The 23,166-nt window shown below is 36.5% G+C and overlaps 1 protein-coding gene across 1 annotated transcript in view; it reads left to right on the top strand.

Annotated features, from left to right (window-relative positions):
* The window catches only part of PCGF6 (polycomb group ring finger 6), a 28,298-nt gene extending 5,358 nt beyond the window's left edge, over window positions 1-22,940 (top strand). The window contains exons 7-10 of the mRNA XM_082608617.1: window positions 2,958-2,985; window positions 12,348-12,446; window positions 18,273-18,359; window positions 21,763-22,940. Coding sequence (XP_082464743.1) covers window positions 2,958-2,985; window positions 12,348-12,446; window positions 18,273-18,359; window positions 21,763-21,819 — 271 coding nt within the window. The 3' untranslated portion in view covers window positions 21,820-22,940. The remainder of the gene's footprint in view (window positions 1-2,957; window positions 2,986-12,347; window positions 12,447-18,272; window positions 18,360-21,762) is intronic.
* Window positions 22,941-23,166: the final 226 nt, after the last annotated feature.

The raw sequence follows: 23,166 nt of genomic DNA, 5'->3' as shown, positions 1-23,166 counted from the left end.
GAACTGACAGTTTTTTTTATACCTTTTTTGAAAAGTGGCAGTAATGCAAAGATGGCAAATATGTGACAGGTGTGCTACATTACCTCTGTCTGTCCAAAGGAGACATCAATACTTAATCATGGCAGGCTTTCCTAATGAGTGAGACTTGAGTACTGTCTGTGGTCAAAGCAGTCATTACCACTTACTGGAGTTGTTACATTGTTAACACATTCCCTGCTGTAGAAAAAAAGAGCCCTCACTTGGAATAAGAAGATCTATATAAGTCCTAGCTCCTTTGTTATATAGCTTTGTGAAATTGAGCTAGTCGCTTTCTGTTTATTCATAAGATGTTTATTAAGGTCCTGCTGTGTACCAGCACAGCACTCTGCTAGCTGCTGGGAATGTAATTGGAATAAGTCAGCCATGGCCCTTGCCCTCATGGAACTTATATTTTTAACTTCTCAGAGCTTCAGCTTCCCTATCTGTAAAACAAGAGAATTGAACCTTATATGTTGATGATTATGATGAGTAGTCTGTCTACATCATAAAATAGTCTTTTATCTGTTTTCAAATGGTTATGGGGAAGAAAGCTTCCAATGTGGCAAAGAGTCCTTTTGAAAAAGTTGCCAGTCCTCAGAGTTAAATCCCCACATGTTTACTACATTGAAAAGCTTGGCGTTACCACTGAAGTCAGGCTACTGAGGGTAACCCATAGGAAGCTCTTTCATGGCAGGACAAATGGCAGGTGAGTTTTAACAAGTACAAGGGCAAATTTGGTCCAGCTGGTGACCCTGCTTGAATTGGATTAGCAAAAATCCTGAGGTAGGTTCAGCCCGTGGAAGTGATTTTTCAACCACTGGAATGAATATGAGATTCCCCGCTCCCCTAAATTTGGTATGCATGTTTTGTGATCTTAAGATAGTCTTGTACAGTACTTCTCCTTTTTGTTCTTCAGTTTCTATGTGTAAAGTAGAAGATTATAAAAAGAAATAACCTTAGGCAGTATAGTGTATATAGAAAGAGCATAGACTTTGAAGAGTGTAACTCAAGGTATGTAACCCCTAGGATGTAGCTTAACTTCTCTGATCATCAGTTTCCATATTTCTAAATTGGGGATTATAATACCAACTCACAGGATGGTTATAAGAATCAACATATGGTATTCCTAACATGTCTAAACTATTATCAGTATATGAATATTGAAATAAGGCAGGGTCATTCAGAAATAAAGGTTAAAGTAGTCTGTGGTGCTGTAATGGGTACAACATCGGCCAGGTAAAGAAAATGGACTCACATGAAATAAGTGTATGAGAGAAGACATGGCAAAAATTTAATGCAGTCTTAAACTCAGTGGTGTTTAGTAAACCAGGGAGGTGCTATCCCACTGTATGCTATGTTATCCAACTGGGGTGTTATGTTCAGCTCTAGGCACTACATTTTAAGAGAGATGTTAGTAAATTGCGGTGTAATCAGAATAGTAAAAGGTGTGAAAACCATGTCATGTGTAGTAGCAGAAAGATTGAATCTAATTCACAAGAGTACCAAAAGGCAAAACTAGGACCAATAGGTATAAGTTACAGGGAGAAACATATTTGATTCAGTGCAAGCAAGCAATATCTAACAAAGTTGCCCACAAATGGAATGAACCGACTTGTAAGTTAAGAAGCTATCTCTTTAGGTATTCAAGCAGAAGCCAGATGCCCATAAATCATGGATTCTATAGAGATAATTCTTATAATGGAAAAGATATTTTATTTATTTATTTATTTTGGCTGCGCAGCTTGCAGGATCTTAGTTCCCCAACCAGGGATCGACTTGCGTCCTCGGCAGTGAAAGCACGGAGTCCTAACCACTGGACCACCAGGGAATTCCCGAGGATATTTTATTTTGTAACTCTTAAGATATTATAATCTTAGATTTACATCTATATATAATGTGTATACATAAATTATGTTTTATGTTTGTCAATGTAACATTCTATAAATAGATATTTATACTATCTATATTGTATATTAATATATTTCTCTATATTTGTATTATAAGAATACTCTAGGTGATGCAATCGTGATATTGCCTAGTCTTCACAACATGATAGGGAAGAAAGAATGTGAGCTTTGGGAATTCCCTGGCGGTCCAGTGGTTAGGACTCAACTCTTTCACTGCCCTGGCCCAGGTTCAATCTCCGGTCAGGGGAACTAAGATCCAGTGCAGCATGGCCGAAAAAAACAAAGAATGTGGGCTTTGATATGTACACCCGCGTTTGAAACCCAGCTTTATTACTTACTAGCTGTGTGACCTTAAGCAAGTTATTCCGCCTCTCTGAGCTTAATTTTCCTTATCTGTAGAATGGTGATTCTAATGCCTGACTTAAAGGGTTACTGTGAGAACTGAATGAAAAACATGCATAATATATGAAGACCTAATATAATGCCTGGTGCATAGTAGATGGTCAAAAAAAGTTTGTTCCTTGTCTCCTCATGATATAAAAGTAATGGATTTAATCAAGAAATCTCTTTGTACTTTTAGGGGAAAAGCAAACTGAGTAAATCATGCCCAGGTGATTATGTTACAAGTAAAACAACAGGAAATGTAGCAGCTTTCTTGTAAGGACTCTATCTTGTAAACGTTGCTATCAAGAAAAAAACACATTAATTATGACAGAAAAAAAAGAAGTTTTACTTTAAGCTAGAAAATGTTAGAATGCTACATGTGGGGGAAATATAAATATTAAGAGTATACTTTTAACTCCTGGAAGTAAATATACAAAGCAATGTAAAATACTGTATAAAACTGCCTTTGCCTTACCACTAGGTGGCAGATATGACAATTAACTACATTTGTTTATTTCATAAAGGGTTAGGTGACCGTGTTTTAAAATTAAGTTGATGTTCCTCAAATATGTGTATTTATGTTATTTTTCTGTGTTATATAATTAAACATATAGTTCAAAACTGATTAATTTTGCTTTCGTTTTTCAGTGCTAATGAAGGCACGGGACATTTTAAGGTATTTTATTTTTCATTTACTTTACAAGAGTACCCTGTAGCACACAAATTTAAGATTAGCAATCACATGGAGACTGCCTTCAATTACAGTCTATAAAATTTGTTCTATAAATAAAACTTGTTGAAATATGAAGTACATTCAGTAATGCTCTCTTATAATAGGTTTATGAGAAAAGAGTTATTAAGTAGGGATTTGTTATTAATTCAGAACAGTGGTCTAAGGAAAAAATAAGTGAGTAATTTTTAAAACTGAAACCAAATGCTGTGTTAATTCGGTGATTAAAAAAATGTTTCAAAGCATTTTTTGCATATTTGGCATTTAGAGTTAAATATGAGCTTAAAATTTCATTTGCATGTAACATCTTTGGTTGAAGTTAGCCTGCCCCAACTTGTTACTTCAATCATTTACTGAAACTTTAAAGGTAAGAATGAACTCTTTTGTAACATACTTAAGCTCAGAGTTGTCTTAAAGGCTTCAGTATCACAGGGGCCGTTGTACACAGTGTTGCTCCTATAGTATGAGTCACTCAGGAAAAGGTGACTTTTTTAAAAGGGGTAAATCAGGCCTATAGTTACTTGGGATTATAAATATATAAGGAAATAGTTGACTTTGATCTGCTTAGATTTTCAGTGACTTTGTCAAAGTCTATACTAAAATATGGGTGAGGTTTCCCTGGTGGCGCAGTGGTTAAGAATCCGCCTGCCAATGCAGGGGACACAGGTTCGAGCCCTGGTCTGGGAAGATCCCATATGCCGTGGAGCAACTAAGCCCATGTGCCACAACTACTGAGCCTGCATTCTAGAGCCCGTGAGCCACAACTACTGAAGCCCACGCGCCTAGAGCCCATGCTCCGCAACAAGAGAAGCCACCGCAATGAGAAGCCCGCACACTGCAACCAAGAGTAGCCCCCGCTAGCCGCAACTAGAGAAAGCCCGTGCACAGCAATGAAGACCCAGCGCAGCCAAAAAAATAAATACATAAAATAAATAAGTTCAAAAAATAAATAAATGAAAATAAATTTTAAAAAAAAGAACACCTAATAAAAAATTTAAAATAAAATATGGGTGAATTATACCTGGTTGGGCATAGTGTTTTGTTTTGTGACTATAATGGCTTAGGGGACATGAATTGAAGCATAGGAATAAATGAGTACTTTTCTGGATGAAGTATATTATAGGTTTTTCCCAGAGATCATTGTGATGGAGGGAATGCAGTGTTAGGTTTGGTAACTTTTTACCTCTTCTAAGTTGTAAAATACCAAACTTATGGTGATTAACTTTAGGAAGTCCTTTCATAGTGTGCTGGGTGGGAAAGTAGCATATAAGTTTCTATATGGGACAAGTATAGAGTCATATGCTCCTAGAGTTCACTGAAGACACCTGTCCAGTGACCTGTAGTAGCCAGACAAGCCAACAGAGTATAAAAATCTCATGAAGAAAGAACTAAAATTAAAATATTAGCCTATTGCTTCCATGAAAGCACATATGTGCTTAGAATATTTATGTAGTTCTGATCCTCATACATCAAAAAAATATGACACTACCACCTATGAAGTGTTCTTGCCAAAAGAAATGTGAAGCTGATCATACCCCTAGATTACTAATTGACAGGAAATCCAGGGGACACAGGAACTTTTTAAATTACTCTGTAAGAATATATAATAAGCCAAATCTAGACAGTGGAAAACTGCAGGACAAACAGTTCTGTTTCTTCAGCAAATAAAAGGGAAAGACGTAAAGAGGGAACATGTAGATAGAACATACTGATTAAAAGAGACTCAAGGGACATCAGTGTATGGCGTTTATTTGGATTGGATTTGAAAATAAACTAAGAAATTTATGAGGTGATAGTCCCAAATTGTAAGTAACCCAAATGTCCATCAACTGATGAATGGGTACACCAAATATGATATATCCATACAATGGAATAGTATTTGGCAATAAAAAGGAATGAAATATTGATACATGCTACAACCTGTATGAACCTTGAAGACATGTTAAGTGAAAGAATCCAGGCACCCAAAGACCATGTCATATGATGCCATTTATATGAAATGTCCAATATAGGCAAAAGCATAGAGAAAGGAAGTAGATTAGTGGTTGCCAGAGGCTTGGGGGAGAGGGGAAATTGGGAGTGATTACTAATTGGTAAGATTTTCTTTTTGGGTGATGAAAATGTTCTGAAATTAGATAATGGTGATAGTTGCACAACTTTATAGATGTACTAAAAACCATTGGGTTGTCTACTTTAAAATGGTGAATTTAATTATATGTGAATTATATCTCAATAAATCTGTTAAATTTTAAAAAACAAGCCAAGATCCAATAGAAACTTCGAATAGAAGCATTATTTGTAGTATATTTAGTGTATACATTTGAGAGTACAAAAATATATCTGATAAAAATAATATATGCATAAATTAGAATTTTAGCTTGAGTCCATCACTGGTTATTATATTTTGTGTGTGAAATCTTTGTTTTATTTTTATTCTCTCTGTAATAACAACCCTAAAAACAATAAAATCATTTTCTACTAGGTAAGAAAATTGAGATGGTGAAATTTGTACATTTACTGTCTATTTTCTGATATCAAGGAATTTTAAAGTATGATAGTGGTATTATGTTCTTAAAAAGAGTTCTTATTTTTTAGAGATACATACTGAAGTATTTACAAATGAAATGATGTGTCTGGGGTCTGCTTCAAAACAAAACTGGGGAATGGGGGCCAGGAAGCAGTTGGAGTAGGAAATGGGTGGGGTATATTTAAAACAAGATTGGCTTTGAGTTGATAAAGCTAGGTTTATAGAAGTTTATTATACTGTTCTTATAGTTTTGAGGCATTAAGTTTTCAGTGTTAACTAATGATACTGATGTTAATTTGCAGGCTTATGTCTATAAGAGGTAATGAATATATTGTTTTAGAAACAAATGATCGTATTTCTGCGTATTTTGACTATTTTTACTTTGCTAAAACAGTCATTTTTTATATTTTCTTAGCTAACACATGGGCAATCTTAACATTTTTCTTTTAATTCTGTATTTATAAGGGAGTTCTAGCTTTTGATATTATAGCTCAGTATTCTCTACTACTTAAAAAGCTGTTTTTATACCTTGTCTTTTATTTATTGTTCAAATAAATATGTCTGACTAGGATGATGCCTAGTTAAACTATTCACCATGTACACTTATGGCATGAAAATCATAAAGTCTGTTTGCTACATTTAATTTAAAAGTGTTTCGCCAAGCAGTAATATAGTTCAGAAAATTTTTTCTTTAACTTTTAATTATGAAAATGTTTTAATACACTGAAGAGTAGACAGAATAGAACCTCCGTGCATCCATTACACAGCTTTGCCAATTAACTAATGACCAATGTAATTTCTTTTATACCTCCATCCACTTCCCTCCTTTCCTTTTTTTTTGGCCTTGCCACACAGCTTGTGGGATCTCACTTCCCCGCCAGGGACTGAACCCGGGCCACAGCAGTGAAAGCACCAAATCCTAACTACTAGGCCACCAGGGAATTCCCACACATCCCTTCTTTCTTTCTTTTTTTTTTTTTTTTAATTTATTTTTATTTATTTAGTTTTGGCTGTGGTGGGTCTTCTTTGCTGCGTGTGGGCTTTCTCTCTAGTTGTGGCAAGCAGGGGCTACTCTTCATTGCGGTGCACATTGAGGTTGCTTCTCTTGTTGCAGAGCATGGGCTCTAGGTGCATGGGCTTCAGTAGTTGTGGCTCGCGGGCTCTAGAGTGCAGGCTCAGTAGTTGTGGTGCATGGGCTTATTTGCTTCCTGGCATGTGGGACCTTCCCAGACCAGGGTTCGAACCCGTGTCCCCTGCATTGGCATGAATTCTTTTTTTTTTTTAACTTATTTATTTTTTATTTTTATTTTTGGCTGCATTGGGTCCTCGTTGCTGTGCACGGGCTTTCTCTGGTTGCGGCGAGTGGGGGCTACTCTTTGGGCGCGGGCTTCAGTAGTTGTGGCTCGCAGGCTCAGCAGTTGTGGCACGCGAGCTCTAGAACGCAGGCTCAGTAGTTGTGGCACACGGGCTTAGTTGCTCTACGGCATGTGGGATCTTCCTGGGCCAGGGCTCGAACCCGTGTCCCCTGCATTGGCAGGCGGATTCTTAACCACTGTGCCACCAGGGAAGTCCCTTCTTTCTAATATTGTTCTGAAAGAAATCCCTGGCATTTTGCCATTTCATCTGTAAAGTGTTTCAGTACTCTTAAAAGATGTCTCTTTTTTTAATGACCATGTAGCATACCAAAAAAAAGTAACAAAATGTCAGTGTTGAGAAAGATAAAAATAAAGTGACAGACCTATTCTAGATTAAAGGAGATTACAGAAACATGACAACAAAATGCAGTGTGTAATCCTTCATTAGATTCTGGATTGAAATAAGAACAACTTGTAAAGGACATTATTAGGACAACTGGAGAAATTTGAATTTTGACCCATTTAGATAATTACATTGTATTACTGTTATAAATTTCCTGATAATTATATTGTAGTTATAGAGGAGAGCCCCTTTATTCTGAGATGATAACTGCTGGTATATTTAGGGGTTAAATATCTCAATGTCTGCAAGTAACTTAAATAATAAATGTACACGTATATACACACATATTACATACATTGGAAGAGATGAAGCAAATATAGCAATATGTTAATCATTTGTAAAGTAGGTGAAGGCTATCTGGATCTTCATTTACTAGTGTAACTTCTTTGTAAGTTTGTGATTTTTCAAAAGGTTGAAGGTGGCGAATAAAAAGAAAATAAGTTTCTTACCAAATATCTAGTCAGTGTACAAGTTTTTATCTCAATCGTAGTGGGTGTTTTGTTTTGTTTTGTTTTGTTTTGTTAACATCGTAAATCAGGATCCAAATAATGTTCACACATTGTAATTGGTTGATAGGTTTTTAAATCTGTAAGTTTTCTGTTTCTTTTTTCTTGCAATTCATTGTTGACAAAGCTGGGTCATTTGTGCTATAGTTTCCTACAGATTGGGTTTTGATGTTGCATCTCTGTGCTATGATTTAACACGTTCTTCTGTCTTCTGTCTTTCCCGTAAACTAGTAGTTAAGTCTTAAGTGTTAATCAGACAGGTTTGATTTGAGGGAACCAAGAATACTTCATAGGTGGTGGTGTTTTTGTACATCTGGAGGCACATTAATGTCTGGTTGTTTGTGTCTTTGTGTTGTTAGCAAAAATTGGTACTCAATGTCTAAGCCCGTTACCTGAATAGGGTTTGGGAAATGATTCTGTCATTCCTCCTCCTTTTATTAAAATACTTCAATAATGAGGAACTTCTATTTGATTAGCCAGTGGTACCATTCATATAGGAAAGAAAGAATAAATGCTGATTCTTTCCCTTGACTTACAAGGTTCAAAATAATGAGTTGGTTCATTAACATGCTCCAGTCATAATCAATTAGGTATTTTTGGTTTTGTTTTTACTTTAATATGAACTCATGCATTTAAATATATTTGTGGTTTAAACCCATTTTAATTATTATCTTTATTGATGTTCAAATTGTCTTATCATAGATAATCATGGTCTATAACAGCTTCCTTGCTATCTGATATGACAAGATGTTCCATGCTCAACTCATACATCTCTTGCCCCAGACACAGAATCTGTCATTTCTCCAAGGTGTCTTTTGGTGGTATTTCAAATTCACCATCTGGTTGCTAGGGATTTACCTTGCGACTGGGTTGGTAACTATTTTCAGTTGACAGAGGTAGGGATATTTTCAAGGTAAAATGAGTTGTTACCATCTTTTTAAAAGATATTGGGTTGGCTAAAAAGTTCACTTGGAAAAACACGACCAAACTTTTTGGCCGACCCAATATTTTTAGTGGTATGCATTTTCTATAGTCAGAAAATAACTGAATGTCTCTTAAATCTCCCTATAGATTCTACCTTATTGTTTCAACTTTCTTCTCAAATTGACCTTTTGTGTTATAGATGGTGGGGAAGATTGCTGTGCTTAATTTCAAAGAAGTAAAATTCTTCTGTGGAATTTTTCTTTCCTGTTTATATGCAGATGGTAGGAGGCTATTAGATGCAGCAGGAAAAAAAAATGAGTTGACCATTTAGGTGAGAACCTGCTTTGTAGCCTTAAGAAAAAAAAAAAAAGGCAAAAAACAAAAGCAAATTGTTAAAAAAGCTGGATCTGAATTATATCGGAAAAAAATTCTGTTAACTTGTGAGCCCAGGGTATGAAGACTAAGGTTAACCACGTGAGAACCCAACTTTGAAAGCCAAGGCCAATGTTTTTCTTTCAGATACTGGCAGATCTCATAATTCTGTTCTGGGTGGTCTAAAAAGTACAGTATTGATAAGTTTAGCTAAGTTGGATTAATCTTAGTAAACACTTGGGGGTGAAGTGCTTACCAAGAACTATAAATGATGAATATTGAATTGTCCTCTGTTGGTATACCTGAAGCCTACTACTGAAATGGTAAGCCCCAGAAATTGACCTTCAGAAATGCACTGGTTGCCAGGCAGGCATCTAGCTAGATTACCCAGAGTAGCAGCTTCTCAAGGCACATGATGGGATTCTCATGCTAATCAGGCAGTGCCACCTACAATGCGGTACCTTCATCAAGACTTCACCTGGAGCACTGCTGTATCTGCTCCTTAGTGAGAAAGACTGCCTTAGATTTTCAAGATGATTCTTTTTTTTTTTTTTTTTTTTTCTTCTTTTTGCGGTATGCGGGCCTCTCACTGCTGTGGCCTCCCCCGTTGCGGAGCACAGGCTCCGGACGCGCAGGCCCAGCGGCCATGGCTCACGGGCCCAGCCGCTCCGCGGCATGTGGGATCTTCCCGGACCAGGGCACGGACCCGTGTCCCCTGCATCAGCAGGCGGACTCTCAACCACTGCGCCACCAGGGAGGCCCCAAGATGATTCTTAAACCTGCGTTAAAAGAACACAAGCCTTTGCCATTTTGGTCTAGATTATATCAATATCCATGATGACAACTAGGTTCTCTAATTAGATTCCTTTACATAAAGAACAGAATAAATCAATACACTAGTAATAACTAAGTACTTACTATGTGCCAGGAATTAATAGTTATTTACATATATTAGCACACTTTCCTTATGATAATTCTATGAGGTAGGTGCTATTAGTATCTCTATTTTAACAATACAAATGGGGAGATGGAGACACAGAAGCGTTTAGCAACTTGTCCAAAGACTTGCAGCTAGAAAATGGTAGAACCAGGGTTTAAACCCAGGCAGTCTGTCTCTGGAATATCTGCACTTAACATGCTATCTGCTGCACTGTGGTAATAAGGGATAGATCTATTGTTAGGAAAGTTCTTAAGAAACCAAATTACAGATAAGAGAGCTGAGTGCTGTTACATGGAAGAAATGTGTGCCTAACCTGCCTGGGTCCTCTTGGTAGCAATTCTGGGCTCCCTCTCTGCTAGTGCTAGAAAAACATTGTTCACGTTTTCCTAAAAGGTACCCTTTTAGTTCTTATTACCCCAGCTTTTCATTTTTATTAATAGTAGTATCCTTAAAATTGCCTCAGAGAGAGAGTGGCTAGGTAAGCATTAGTTTCTACTTTAAAAGCCTATGGTCAGGGCTTCCCTGGTGGTGCAGTAGTTGAGAGTCCGCCTGCTGATGCAGGAGACACGGGTTTATGCCCCGGTCCGGGAAGATCCCACGTGCCGTGGAGCAACTTGGGCCCGTGAGCCATGGCCGCTGAGCCTGCGCGTCCGGAGCCTGTGTTCCACAACGGGAGAGGCCACAATAGTGAGAGGCCCGCGTACTGAAAAAAAAAAAAACCTATGGTCTCTCTACCTATCACCTTAGACCATTGGATCAGATTCCAGCCATATAAGTCTAGATGTTATTTATTTTTTTTGCAGTATGCGGGCCTCTCACTATTGTGGCCTCTCCCGTTGCGGAGCACAGGTTCCTCAGGCTGCGCAGGATGCGCAGGCTCAGCAGCCATGGCTCACAGGCCCAGCTGCTCCACGGCACGTGGGATCTTCCCGGACCGGGGCACGAACCCATATCCCCTGCATCGGCAGGCAGACTCTCAACCACTGCGCCACCAGGGAAGCCCCGTTAATCTTTTTATTTTCCACTTTTAAAAGAAAATTTCAGACTCATACAAAGGTAAACAGAATAGTAAAATGAATGCCCATGTATACATCACTTAACTTCAATAATTATAAAATCATGGCCCATCTCAATTCATCTATACCTTTAACACTTCTCTTATATAATCTTGAAGCAAATCCCACACTATGTATCATTTTATCAGTAAATAATTGTTTCTAAAAGATAAGGGCATTTTATAAAAACATAATGATACTATAATTTTTATTTATTTTTATAACTTGTATCTGAACGTGTAAAGCAGCTTTTTAAATATTTATTTATTTATCTATTATTTATTTTGGCTGCGCTGGGTCTTAGTTGCAGCATGTGGGATCTTCGTTGTGGCATGCGGAATCTTTTTTTTTTTTTTAATATTTATTTATTTATTTGGTTACACCGGGTCTTAGTTGCAGCACGTGGGCTCCTTAGTTGTGGCGTTAGAACTCTTAGTTGCAGCATGCATATGGGATCCAGTTCCCTGACCAGGGACTGAACCTGGGCCCCCTGCATTGAGAACATGGAGTCTTATCTACTATGCCACCAGGGAAGTCCCACATGGGATCTTTAGTTGCAGCATGCAAACTCTTAGTAGCGGAGTGCATATGGGATCTAGTTCCCCGACCAGGGATCTAACCCAGGCCCCCTGCATTGGGAGTGCAGAGTCTTACCCACTGGACCACCAGGGTAGTCCCCAATACTATCATTTTTAAATTTTACAGTAATTCCTTAAATATCCACATGCTATTTAATTTTCCTAGATTGTCTTATGAAAATTGTTTTAAAGATTTTTAAAAATCAGGATCCAAATAAGATCCATATATTGTAATTGGTTGATATATCACTTATTTATAGGCCTTGTATCTTTTTAAGTCTAGCAGTTCCTCCTCAGCCTTGGTTGGGTTTTTTTTTTCCCTGAAGTTTTCTTGTTGAAGAAACCAGGTTGTTTTAGACATTGAATCTTGGGTATTTGCTGTCAATAAATTTTACTCTAAGTTTTATTCTTGATGAGGTAGTAAAACAAATCAGTAAGCCTTTCTATTAAAAAAAATTGTTGACATACTTTTTGGAGAGGTGAAGCTAAGCAGAAATTCTTTTTTTCTTGTTTGATAGATAAATTAACTCAAATTTCATAGTGATTTTTCTTTCATAAATCTATTGAATTTGCTATAAAATGTGCTTTAAGGTTTATGCATTTTATGTATATTTAATCTGAAATTGGTTTGTTTGTTTACTTTTGTAGCCATTGGAAAAGAAGTTTGTCCGAGTTTCAGGAGAAGCAACTATTGGACATGTAGAAAAATTCCTCAGAAGAAAAATGGGTCTTGATCCAGCTTGTCAGGTAGAGTATATGTGTGTAAAAAGACAGGAAGTTGGGAGATTACCTTTAACATATTGAAGAAAGAACCGTCTCTAGGATTTCATGCAGTGGCTTTTATTTTATGACATTGTAGATATTGTAAATGTTAATTGAATATTGGTACACAGTGATCCCCACCCCCAAATTTAATCACATTTGACTTGCTGCCATTGGTGACCATCTATGGGTGTCAGAGAAAAGCTGAGGGTGTGAGAACGATTAAAGAGCTTCTAGAGCTTCAGCTCCAGCTCTTTTCTTTTTGATAGTAGAGCACAAGTTTACTTTTCCATCCATTCACTTCTCTTCAGAGGACATCCTTGGATTTATCAGTGTTTAGCTCAAGACACCTAGAAAAGTGAAACAGCTGTCTGATATAGACTCTGTTAGTTTCCTAAGGATTGAAAAAGATCTCTCATTCTAGCTATATAATTCTTTCTTGTTGTAAGATGGAAATCTCAAACCTCATGTATTGTTGCATATAAAGTGTAAGTAAACTCGTAGTTTAATAATGTGGGCCAGTGAAAATGCACTTTTATATAGCTCTGCTTTTTCATTAGTCAAATTTAAAAGGGGTTTTTGTTATTCTCCATCATGTGTAAAATTTTATAGAATAATTTTAATCTAAAATGTCTATTTGCTGTAGATCTGAAATTTTGCTAATGTTTTTAGTATCAATATCTGCTGGTACTAAATATATATTAAATTTAATTAAATGTGATTTCTCTTACTGACTTTGACATAATGCTAGCTGTATCTCATGGCAACTGAAAATTGGAAATGACTTATCTATCACCTTGTAGCCAAAGCATACTTGAGGTTATTCTTAGCCTTTTGGTTAGAAATAGATAGCTGTTTAGGGACTCCTGAACAAAGAATTGTGAGCAATCCCATAATAGTCTATTATTTCTAAAAGCAGAAATCAGAAGACTTGCACCTGATTATATAGAATAAGAAGTGGCACCCAAGAGGGCTTTCTTTAGAATATAGATTACTTCCTCTGTGGCTAGATACTGATCAGAGCCATTTATAAGTTTCACACTGGTGTTTTAAGAAATTTGGTTGCCAAAGCTCTAAATTGGTTTTATTGTGTAAAAATGTGGGCTTATTTTTTCCTCATATCACAGAATTCAAGGCTTTTAACATTTTGAAATAAAATGATGTAAAATTTGTTTCAGTCTTTAATTTTGTCTCTCAGCTCTTCGCTCTTTAGGTAAATATTTTTTTCTAATTCAGGTACTATATACCTGGTAACATTCATAAATTACTATTTCACCAAAATTTTAAAATAGTGGAACAGAGAATTATCAAATATGCAGACCCATTTGTGACTAAAATTGTTTAAGCCTTCTAAATCCAAGAGAGAGTAAACAAGAGTTACTTCTAATATGAACAAAACATTGAGCTAGTTAACCATTAAACAAAATAAAATTCTTGGTCAACCCAGTCACTTGAGCCTTCTGTGCTGACCTTCCTTAAAACCATTTAGTCCCAAATAGAAAATGTATTCTTTGTTTACAGATATGTGACCTTCATAAATGGTTATTTACTAGCAGGAATGAATGTTACTAGGGGACTATTAAATGATAAAATACCTTTAAAAGTATTATTTATTTGTGGCAGATAAAAATAAAAATGGAAGACAGTTCTGAAAGATAAAAAAAATGTAGACATGTGTTCTTAAGAGATTTAAGTTAATTCAAATCAGAAATCAATAATTAGTAGGGCTTCCCTGATGGCGCAGTGGTTGAGAGTCCACCTGCTGATGCAGGGGACATGGGTTCGTGCCCCGGTCCGGGAAGATCCCACATGCCGTGGCTAGGCCCATGAGCCATGGCTACTTGAGCCTGCGCATCTGGAGCCTGTGCTCCGCAACAGGAGAGGCCACAACAGTGAGAGGCCCGCATACAGCAAAAAAAAAAAAAAAAAAAAAAAATTATCTGAGTAGATTTCTTTCACATAAGAGAGTCCAGTGCCTCTGGATCACCATGGTTGATTTAGTGGTGTTTTGAATTTATTGCTGTCTTATTGTATCTTGTTTTTTAATAACTCTTGTGTTCCTTTATACATTATTTGATCTTCAGACCTTATTTTGCTTTTTTGAAATGATTACCACATTGATCACTAAATATTCTCTATATAAAAGATGTGGTAGTAGATTTTGTTGTTAATCCTACCAAAATTAATTCCATCTTAAAAGATAGGTTCCTTTTTTTTTTTTTTAAATAAATTTATTTATTTATTTATTTGGCTGAGTTGGGCCTTCGTTGCTTCGCGGGCTTTCTCTAGTTGATGCGAGCAGGGGCTGCTCTTTGTTGCAGTGCACTGGCTTTCTCATTGCGGTGGCTTCTCATTGCAGAGCACAGGCTCTAGGCGTGCGGGCCTCAGTAGTTGAGGCTCACGGGCTCTAGGGCGCAGGCTCAGTAGTTGTGGCGCACGAGCTTAGTTGCTCCGTGGCTTGTGGGATCTTCCCAGAGCAAGGCTTGAACCCGTGTCCCCTGCATTGGCAGGCGGATTCGTAACCGCTGCACCACCAGGGGAGCCCAGGTTCCTTTTTTTATTATTTATTTAGTATATGACCTTAACCCTATCATTGAATTGCTTCCAAATCATTTTTCAGAGACTCTAACATGTCATATCCCTACCGTTCATTTACTATCTATTGGTACTAAATTGAGCATCTATGTGCTTGGTCTCCAGTACAAAGATGAGACAGAAAATGCCACCAGGTGACTCCGATTTGTGTGGGAAAGATATAAAACTAAACAACTGAATGACAATAGGATATGATGAGTGCCACAAGAGCACAGAGTGAATGATTTAACTCTGGAGGGGTCAAAGAAAGGATTTGAAGAATGGATTTTTTTTTTTTTTAGCCAGACAAAGAAAAAAAGAACGTTCTATCAAAGAAAAGTATGTATGAACAAGGAGGAATGAGTGTGGCACTGGCTCAATCAGTGAAAAATCCTGTCTTGAAAGCTTTAGTGTGATCTTGCTTTTAAAAAGATAAGGGTTTTTCTTCCCTTAAGACTATCTTCACATTACAGTTTCTGCTCTGAGATTCAGAAATATCGTAGTTATTCTTCCTAACTAAGACTTAATACTCCAAAGGGTAGAAAGATTATGCAGAAAAGAGTTAACAAAGCAGACCTGAGGCTGCTGCCTTTAGAAGGGCTGGCTTACGAGGTTGGCCCTTGCCTAGCTTCTAGGAAGTTGGCTTGTAAAAAGTTCCCTGTGCTAATATGAAAAGTTACCTAACTATTAAGGGTGTTTCCCTGTACCTAGACTGTACAAACAATGGGTCTATGATGAATACCTGCTTTGCTTCTGGGAGTCTGGAATTTGGTAGTTGCTAGGCAGATAATGCCAACATGACCATCCCTCAATAAAAACCCTTAACTCTGAACCTCAAATGGGCTTCCCTGGGCAGAAACACTGCACAAATTGGCTGCATTTCCACTGTTAGAGAAAAGAGTGTGTGGGTGTTATCTCCTCTTGGACTGGGAGGGAAGAGCATAGGAAGCCTGTGCGTGGATTTCTCCAGACTCTACCTACATCTTTTTACCTTACTGATGATCTGACTGTGTATCCTTGCTGTGTTGCTGTAATTACTCATAGCTGTGATCATGCTGAGTCCTGTGAGTCCTTCTAGCACATTATCAAATATGTGGGTCATGTTTGTGGCACCCTCAGAGATGTGATTCTGTTTGAATGAACTAATTTATGAAGTATTTACAGTCAAGTAACTTAAAAATCAGCATGTAAAATGAGAAGTAGTTTAAATGTTTATCAGGAGGATGGATATATAGTTTATGATATATTCATAAAATGGAACACTATGCAGCTATTAAACACAGAGAGCTAACTATGCATTCCAAAAGATTCCATAGTATATTAAATTTTTGTTGTTTGTGTGTGTCTGTGTGTGTTTTAAGAATATGTAGAACAAAATATGACATGATCCCATTTCTAGAAAAACAAAACCACAATCCCCACATGCACACATTGCACCTAGGAGCATATGCATCAGACTGGTAGTAAATGGCTAACCTCTGGGGGTTAAGGTTAAGTTGAAAAGGAAATTGTAGTAACCACATCATAAATATATACCATGCGGCGAAGCCCACTAAGAGTGGTGGTCTCTGGATTGTTGGATACTTAATAAAAACATAATGTTAGTTTCCAAGTTCTTTAAGTTTTCGTGGACCTAGTTCTGTGCATAAGATCTGCTATTATTGCTTTCAGTCCTTTTGCAAACAAGTATTGCTTTGCCAACTTTGAAACTGGTAAGCATAAAACAAAAGTTGTTACTAATCGGAGGTTATTCACTGTGAGATACCACAGGGCTTGACTAACTGACCTATGGACCAAATCTAACCTGCCATCTTTTTATGAATTATGTTTTATTGGAACAGCCATACTATGGCTGCTTTCATGCTACAGTGACAGAATTGAGCACATGTGACAGTGATCCTGAGTCCCACAAGCCTAAAATGTTTATTATCTAGCTCTTTGTAGAAAGTTGGCCAACCCCTGACATGCACTTATCTGTGGAGAAAGATAGACCTGGGGACAGACCTGGGTTCCGATCTGAACTTTGCTACTTACTAGCTTTGTGACCTTAGGAAAGTTTAATGTCTTTACTTCTTAGCGTCCTATCTGTAAAATGGGAATTACAATACCTAGCTCACAGGAATGTGAAAATGAGATGAGATAACATATGTCAAATATATAGTGTAACAAATGCTGTGCATAGAGGCTACTCAGTTAAATGCAACTGCTTTTACTATTCTTACCCAACCATGCTGAAGGTTTTAAGGAAACTAACATGTTGGCAGTGCATAGGATTTTTAGAGTAAACGGAATTTGAAGGTCGGAAATCTGGTTAGGAGACGGTTTCAGTGGTTTAAGCCTAAGAGCAGCAGTTGAAAGAATGATATGAACTTAAAAGGCATGGTGAAGAAGGAAGCAACAGGACTTGGTAACTGCATGTGAGAAGAAAGGAAAAGGAGAAATAGGAGTTAGAGCTGATATTTTTGTTTGGAGCAAGGAGAAATTTCATGCTGTAAGCTAAATAGGGACATTAGGAGGGGGAGCCTGTTAAGTGATATGTATTAATAAGATGTTGAGGACCTGTTCCCATTTTAAGGCATTGGGAAAGGAGTACTCAGTGAAAGATAATATAAGGATTTGCATTTCTGTTTCTAGCAAGTGAGTATACTGGAATCATATTACTATATAATATATAACTGTACAACCATATCGTTCTTTCTAGAGCATTCTATATAAAAGTAGATTTATTTTAGAGCTTTGACCTTACTAAAAGGGCTGAAAAGACCTTGTTAAGATTGTTCCATCTGTAAAACAGTTCCCTTATTGTGTACTTTATGTCAGTCGTAGACTTTCCACTGTTGGAAAATGAGATATTCCTCGTTAAGAAAATTATTCAAATAACTAAAGATTGCCTTTTTAAGCATTATAAGCCCTTTTAATCATTGTGTCATGAAACTTTTTTAAATAATAGACTTTTCTGTGCCTTCTTGTGCTGAACAAATCAAATATGATTTAACTTGTTCTCAGAGATTCAAGGAAATCATTTTGAATGTCTGTAGTGTTCTTTGTCCTGCTATGTCCTCTAATGCTCCTTCCATTTTACTTTATTTGTAAAAAGTTTCTAAAATCTTTCTTGAGAGTGTTTAATCAGTCTAAAATAGCAAAGTCTAGTCTAAAAATAATTATGTTGATCTTCCTCATTTTGTCATATGGTTTTCTGAAGCAGGAAAGCAAACTTATACTCTTATTTGCCTGTAGGTAGATATCATCTGTGGTGATCACTTGTTAGAGCGGTACCAAACTCTAAGGGAAATTCGACGTGCAATAGGTGATGCAGCAATGCAGGTAGGTCTTAGACTTTACCATATTTATGCCTAATGGACAAGTTATTTAATGAAAGAAAAATGTTTCATGTTATCAGTAAAGTTCTAATAAATATTCTATAATTTTCTTGAAATTATCTGGACTGTAAATAATAAAGCTAATGTTTATTGAATGCTTGCTGTGTGTCAGGCATGCTTCTAAATGATTTGTATCGATTAGCTCTCTTATTCCTCATAGTTTTATGAGGTAGGTATTCTTTTTTTCCCAATTTTAAAGATAAGGAAACCAAGGTACAGAGAGGACATGTAACGTACCACAGTGAGTGAGTGAGTGAGCCAGGGCTCAAACCCCAGGCAGTTTGATTCTAGAGGCCTTTTTTTCTTTTTTCTCTGTCCAGTATTGCAGTAGAGCTTTGAAGACTACTGGGCAAATGTATCTGCAAGGACATTTCTTTAAGAAAAATTTGTAGAGACTCATTAGGCTATAGAGATTCACATACCATTCCTTGCTCAATTGGTAAGAAGCCATGGTAGCCGTTATGATGTTTTAATTAACCTATAATGTGAGTGGGAACATAATATGAAATCTGGTCAGGATACATGAAAAGCAAGATAAGACAATTTTAATGAAGAGAAAGATCCAGTTTCTCTTGGAACTTTACCCTCTAATTCTAAAATCCGTTGGTGGATCATATAGATGAGGAAACTGGTGTAGAGAGATTAAGTAACTTGCCCAAGGTCACTTGGCTAGTTAGTGGTAGAATCAAGGTTCACCTATTAAAAAAGTTGACCTTAAAGCTTAGAATCTTAACAAAAGGGTAGCTGAATACTTACTTGGGTGATTATTTGATTATTCTTACATGTTTTTAGAAATATAGCACCATACCAATTGTCTACATTTTGGTAACAAATAATTCAAAAGATTCTTCATAAAATATAAAAGCAAAATTGTTTTTTGGCTAAGTAAAGCATACTTAGAGATATAAACAAAACATTTCTTAAAATTTTTATAAGGTCAAACTTCAGAAATGTTTTGAAATTCAGAAATTTCAAACTTTAGAAAATGATTGTCTTTTTTTTTTTTTTAATAAATTTATTTATTTATTTTTGGCTGCATTGCGTCTTTGTTGCTGCACACAGGCTTTCTCTAGTTGCAGCGAGCGGGGACTACTCTTCGTTACCGTGCGTGGGCTTCTTGTTGCAGAGCATGGGCTCTAGGCGCTCAGGCTTCAGTAGTTGTGGCACGTGGGCTCAGTATTTGTGGCTCATGGGCTCTAGAGTGCAGGCTCAGTAGTTGTGGCGCACGGGCTCAGTTGCTCCGCAGCATGTGGGATCTTCCCGGACCAGGGCTCAAACCCGCATCCCCTGCATTGGCAGGTGGATTCTTAACCACTGCGCCACCAGGGAAGTCCCGATTGTCTTTTTAAAAGTTAAGCTTGATTAGAGATGTAAGAATCTAGGAGTAAAATCGCAAAGTCAGTGGAGTGGGTAGAAAATATGACTTCAATTTAAAAAATATTTACGGAGCACTATTCTAGACATGGGGAGATTCAGAGATGAGCAAGTCCCAGAACTTAAATAACCTGAAATATAATTAATTAAAGTCCTCATTGATAACAATGTGTCATGTAATCTCAGGACCTCTTAGCTAAATGAATAACATATCTCTGCAGTGGGAGAGCTAGGAGGTAGCAAGCGAGGGAGAGAATGGTAGGAGCTGAGATCTGAGCAGTTGGAATAAAACCATGCAGGACTTTATAGGCCATAGTATGAACTTTGGATTTTAATTGAGTGAAGTGGGAAACTACTGATTGGAGAGATTTGAGCCAAGGACAGAAGAGACATAATCTGATTTACCTTTTAGGAGATTCACTCTGGTTGGATAGTTTAAGAAGACCATGAATGGAGACATCTAAATATAAAATATAAATAATATTTATATATTTCTATATATTTCTATGGAATATAAACATAATAGACATAGATTTAAATTTGAATTATAAGGAATTATCTCATTTCATAAAATGCGATTTTATACATGTATTGAAGTTTTGAGATTTTGAAACAGCTTGTAATAGTGAAATATAACTATATGCAAAAAAATTGACATTATGTAAAATGTAATTTGTATTCATGTAAAAATGTTAATAGAATCCTTCTGTGTGTGTTAGAATACAAATTCCTTTACTTTGATTAGACTAGTTAGTCTAGAACAGGTCTGATGGTCTGTGGGCCAAACATGGTATAGGACTATACTTTATTTGGCTTGTTCTAATTTTTGAGTTTAAATTCCTTTAGCTAAGCATCTGCTCTCTGGTTTACCACTGGTCTCAACATACCCTATTTGACTACATACATGACTCACATATTCATTTATGTTACTTTTCTGGCCTTTGTGGGCATTTGAATTGGTGAACCCCTCTCTAGAATTCTGGTGAGTTTTCACCGAAGTTGCCAGTAACAGTAGCCAGATTGCAGTGAGTTGAATAGTGAATGAGAAATGAGGAAGTGGAGCTATGAAAAAGCTTAATAAAGAAGGAAGAGAGAGCGATAGCTAGCGAAGGGTTGGAAATGCAAGGCGTGCATGCCACCACTCCCTCTATATGTTGCTCAAAGTAGGCCCATTGCCCATGGCATACTTCCCCAGTGAGCCTTCCTTTTAAGCTAGTTTTCCAGTTCATAGTAGATTAGAAATAACACCTTAAAAAGCACATTTTTAAGCAGCCTTGGTGAGAGCACAAAGAATTAAGACCTGATATCAAGAGAGGAGACATAAAAAGACTCAGAAACAAAGCATCTGGAGTCATTTACTGTCAGGTTATGTTTCCCACGACCCCAGAGGACATCACTGTGTTACAGCACAGTGTAGTTACTGTTCATAATGATGACTCTGGATATCAAAGAAAGGGTAAATTGTATTGAACAGACTTCAAGGAGGAAGTAAAATGTATGATACATTAAATGGGTAAGAGTTCCAAAATTTTCTCATTTGTTTTAGTTGTAAGCTGCATTTATGTAAGAAATAAATGTTTTATTTTCTTAGCAGATCCATGATACTTTATGATAATTGAGTCTTTTTTAGAGAAGTCCAGTGCTTGGGTGATATATTAAGTAATCTGTGCAGAATGAAATGTGTATCTTTTAGTTCTTTTTGAAGAACTGTTTTGCCATAAACAACCGTGACTAACTGTGGATACCTGGTAGTTTCAGAATTTTCTTCTGAGAGTCATTAAAAAGGCACATTAACAGGGAGTGTTTAGTAATGAAGTGAGTGAACAAGCAAGTTTATTTATCTTGGACCCTTTATTCTCTTTAAATCAAAGAATTTCACATTAGTGTTGGTTTATGAAAAATAAACTATCTTTGACTTGATCATTTACATAACTGATTTTTAAATAACTGCAGAACACTTTTTTTCTTTTCAGGATGGTCTGCTGGTCCTTCATTATGGACTTGTGGTTTCTCCTTTGAAAATTACTTGAAGATTCTAAGGGTATTATGAGGAGGGAAACAAAATAACGAGACTTCTGCAGGATTGCATCTCACCAAAGATTTCCACGAAATGTGTAATTGCTATCACTTTGTGCTGTTCGAGACATAACTTACCTATTTTGAGCACCAAGAATCATAGGACTTATAATTACAACTTGGTATTATAGAATGCATCTGTTTTACTAGAGACTATATATAAAAAGCGTCCACAGCTCAGGGGGAAATTTTTAAAGCAATTAATTTTTATGATTTCAAATACTTTGACATTGATTTTGTTTCCTAATCTTTGAGGTAAATCAGTTACTGTTTTTGTTTTTGTCTTCATTGAGCCATACCCCTTTCAAGTTGGTGGTTAGGATTCTGCTCTCTGAAATGGCATCAGTTGGTCAGTCATCCTTTTGGAAAAGAAGTGTGCTTTTGAACTGAAGATTTAAAGCCAGTCTTTGTTAAATTACAGAATGTACCTCTTAGACAAAGACCAAAACTATGGGCCACTTTTGTATGTTGCCATCTTATTTCGAACTTGTAACTTTTTTTTTTTCAACCAGCAACACTACTAAAGAGATATTATTTACTTCTAAAAGGGATGGATTATAATTTTTCTGTGTGAAGAGACTGTTTCCTGTAGGGTTTATGGCCCGTACCATAAGCGTTCAGTGTAATAAAGACTCCTTTAACATACCTTACAACAAGGGGTGCCTCTTTGCAACAGTATTTTTATTTTTTGAATGTTAGTCTGATTAACATTCATTTTGAGTACGTAATGTGATTGTCAATACCTTGTAATGGCACTGCTTTTGAAAGTAATTTAAAAATTTGAGTGAATTTGAGAAGTTTACAGAATACTTGTTCATTGTTTCCTCAGTAAGTCAGTTTAATGTTCATTTTCACATTACTTTGTCACTGGGATAAAGAATACGGGTGTTTGAGAGCTCACTCACTTGCATGCAAATAGTTCAGTTTTAAAGACTATTTTGCCTAAAATTATCATTGTGATGCTTTCTAAAAGAAATATTTTGTAGACCTTATTTCACTGCAAAATTTCCAAGTCTGCATAAAAACAATTACAATTGGAGAAAGATTGGCAATGTTTTATAAAGAATTTGTGAATTGTGTATAAATCTCTTCTAACATTTAATACAATTTTTTAAATAAAAATTTATTTTAACCTATTTTGAAACATTTGTGTTTATTGTGGAATTTTAAAAAATAACCAAAACTCTTTAAGAGACGACATAGCCAAATCAAAGTTAAAGTGTGCCATAAAATAGATATTTTATAAACATCTTTACCTTCACTGGTTATACTAGATGCCTTTATTTGACAATGGACAGAAT

This window comes from Mesoplodon mirus (genome assembly GCF_964341445.2).
Source record: "Mesoplodon mirus genome assembly, chromosome: 2".
NCBI lineage: Eukaryota > Metazoa > Chordata > Mammalia > Artiodactyla > Ziphiidae > Mesoplodon > Mesoplodon mirus.
This window is presented reverse-complemented; position numbering and strand designations above follow the sequence as displayed.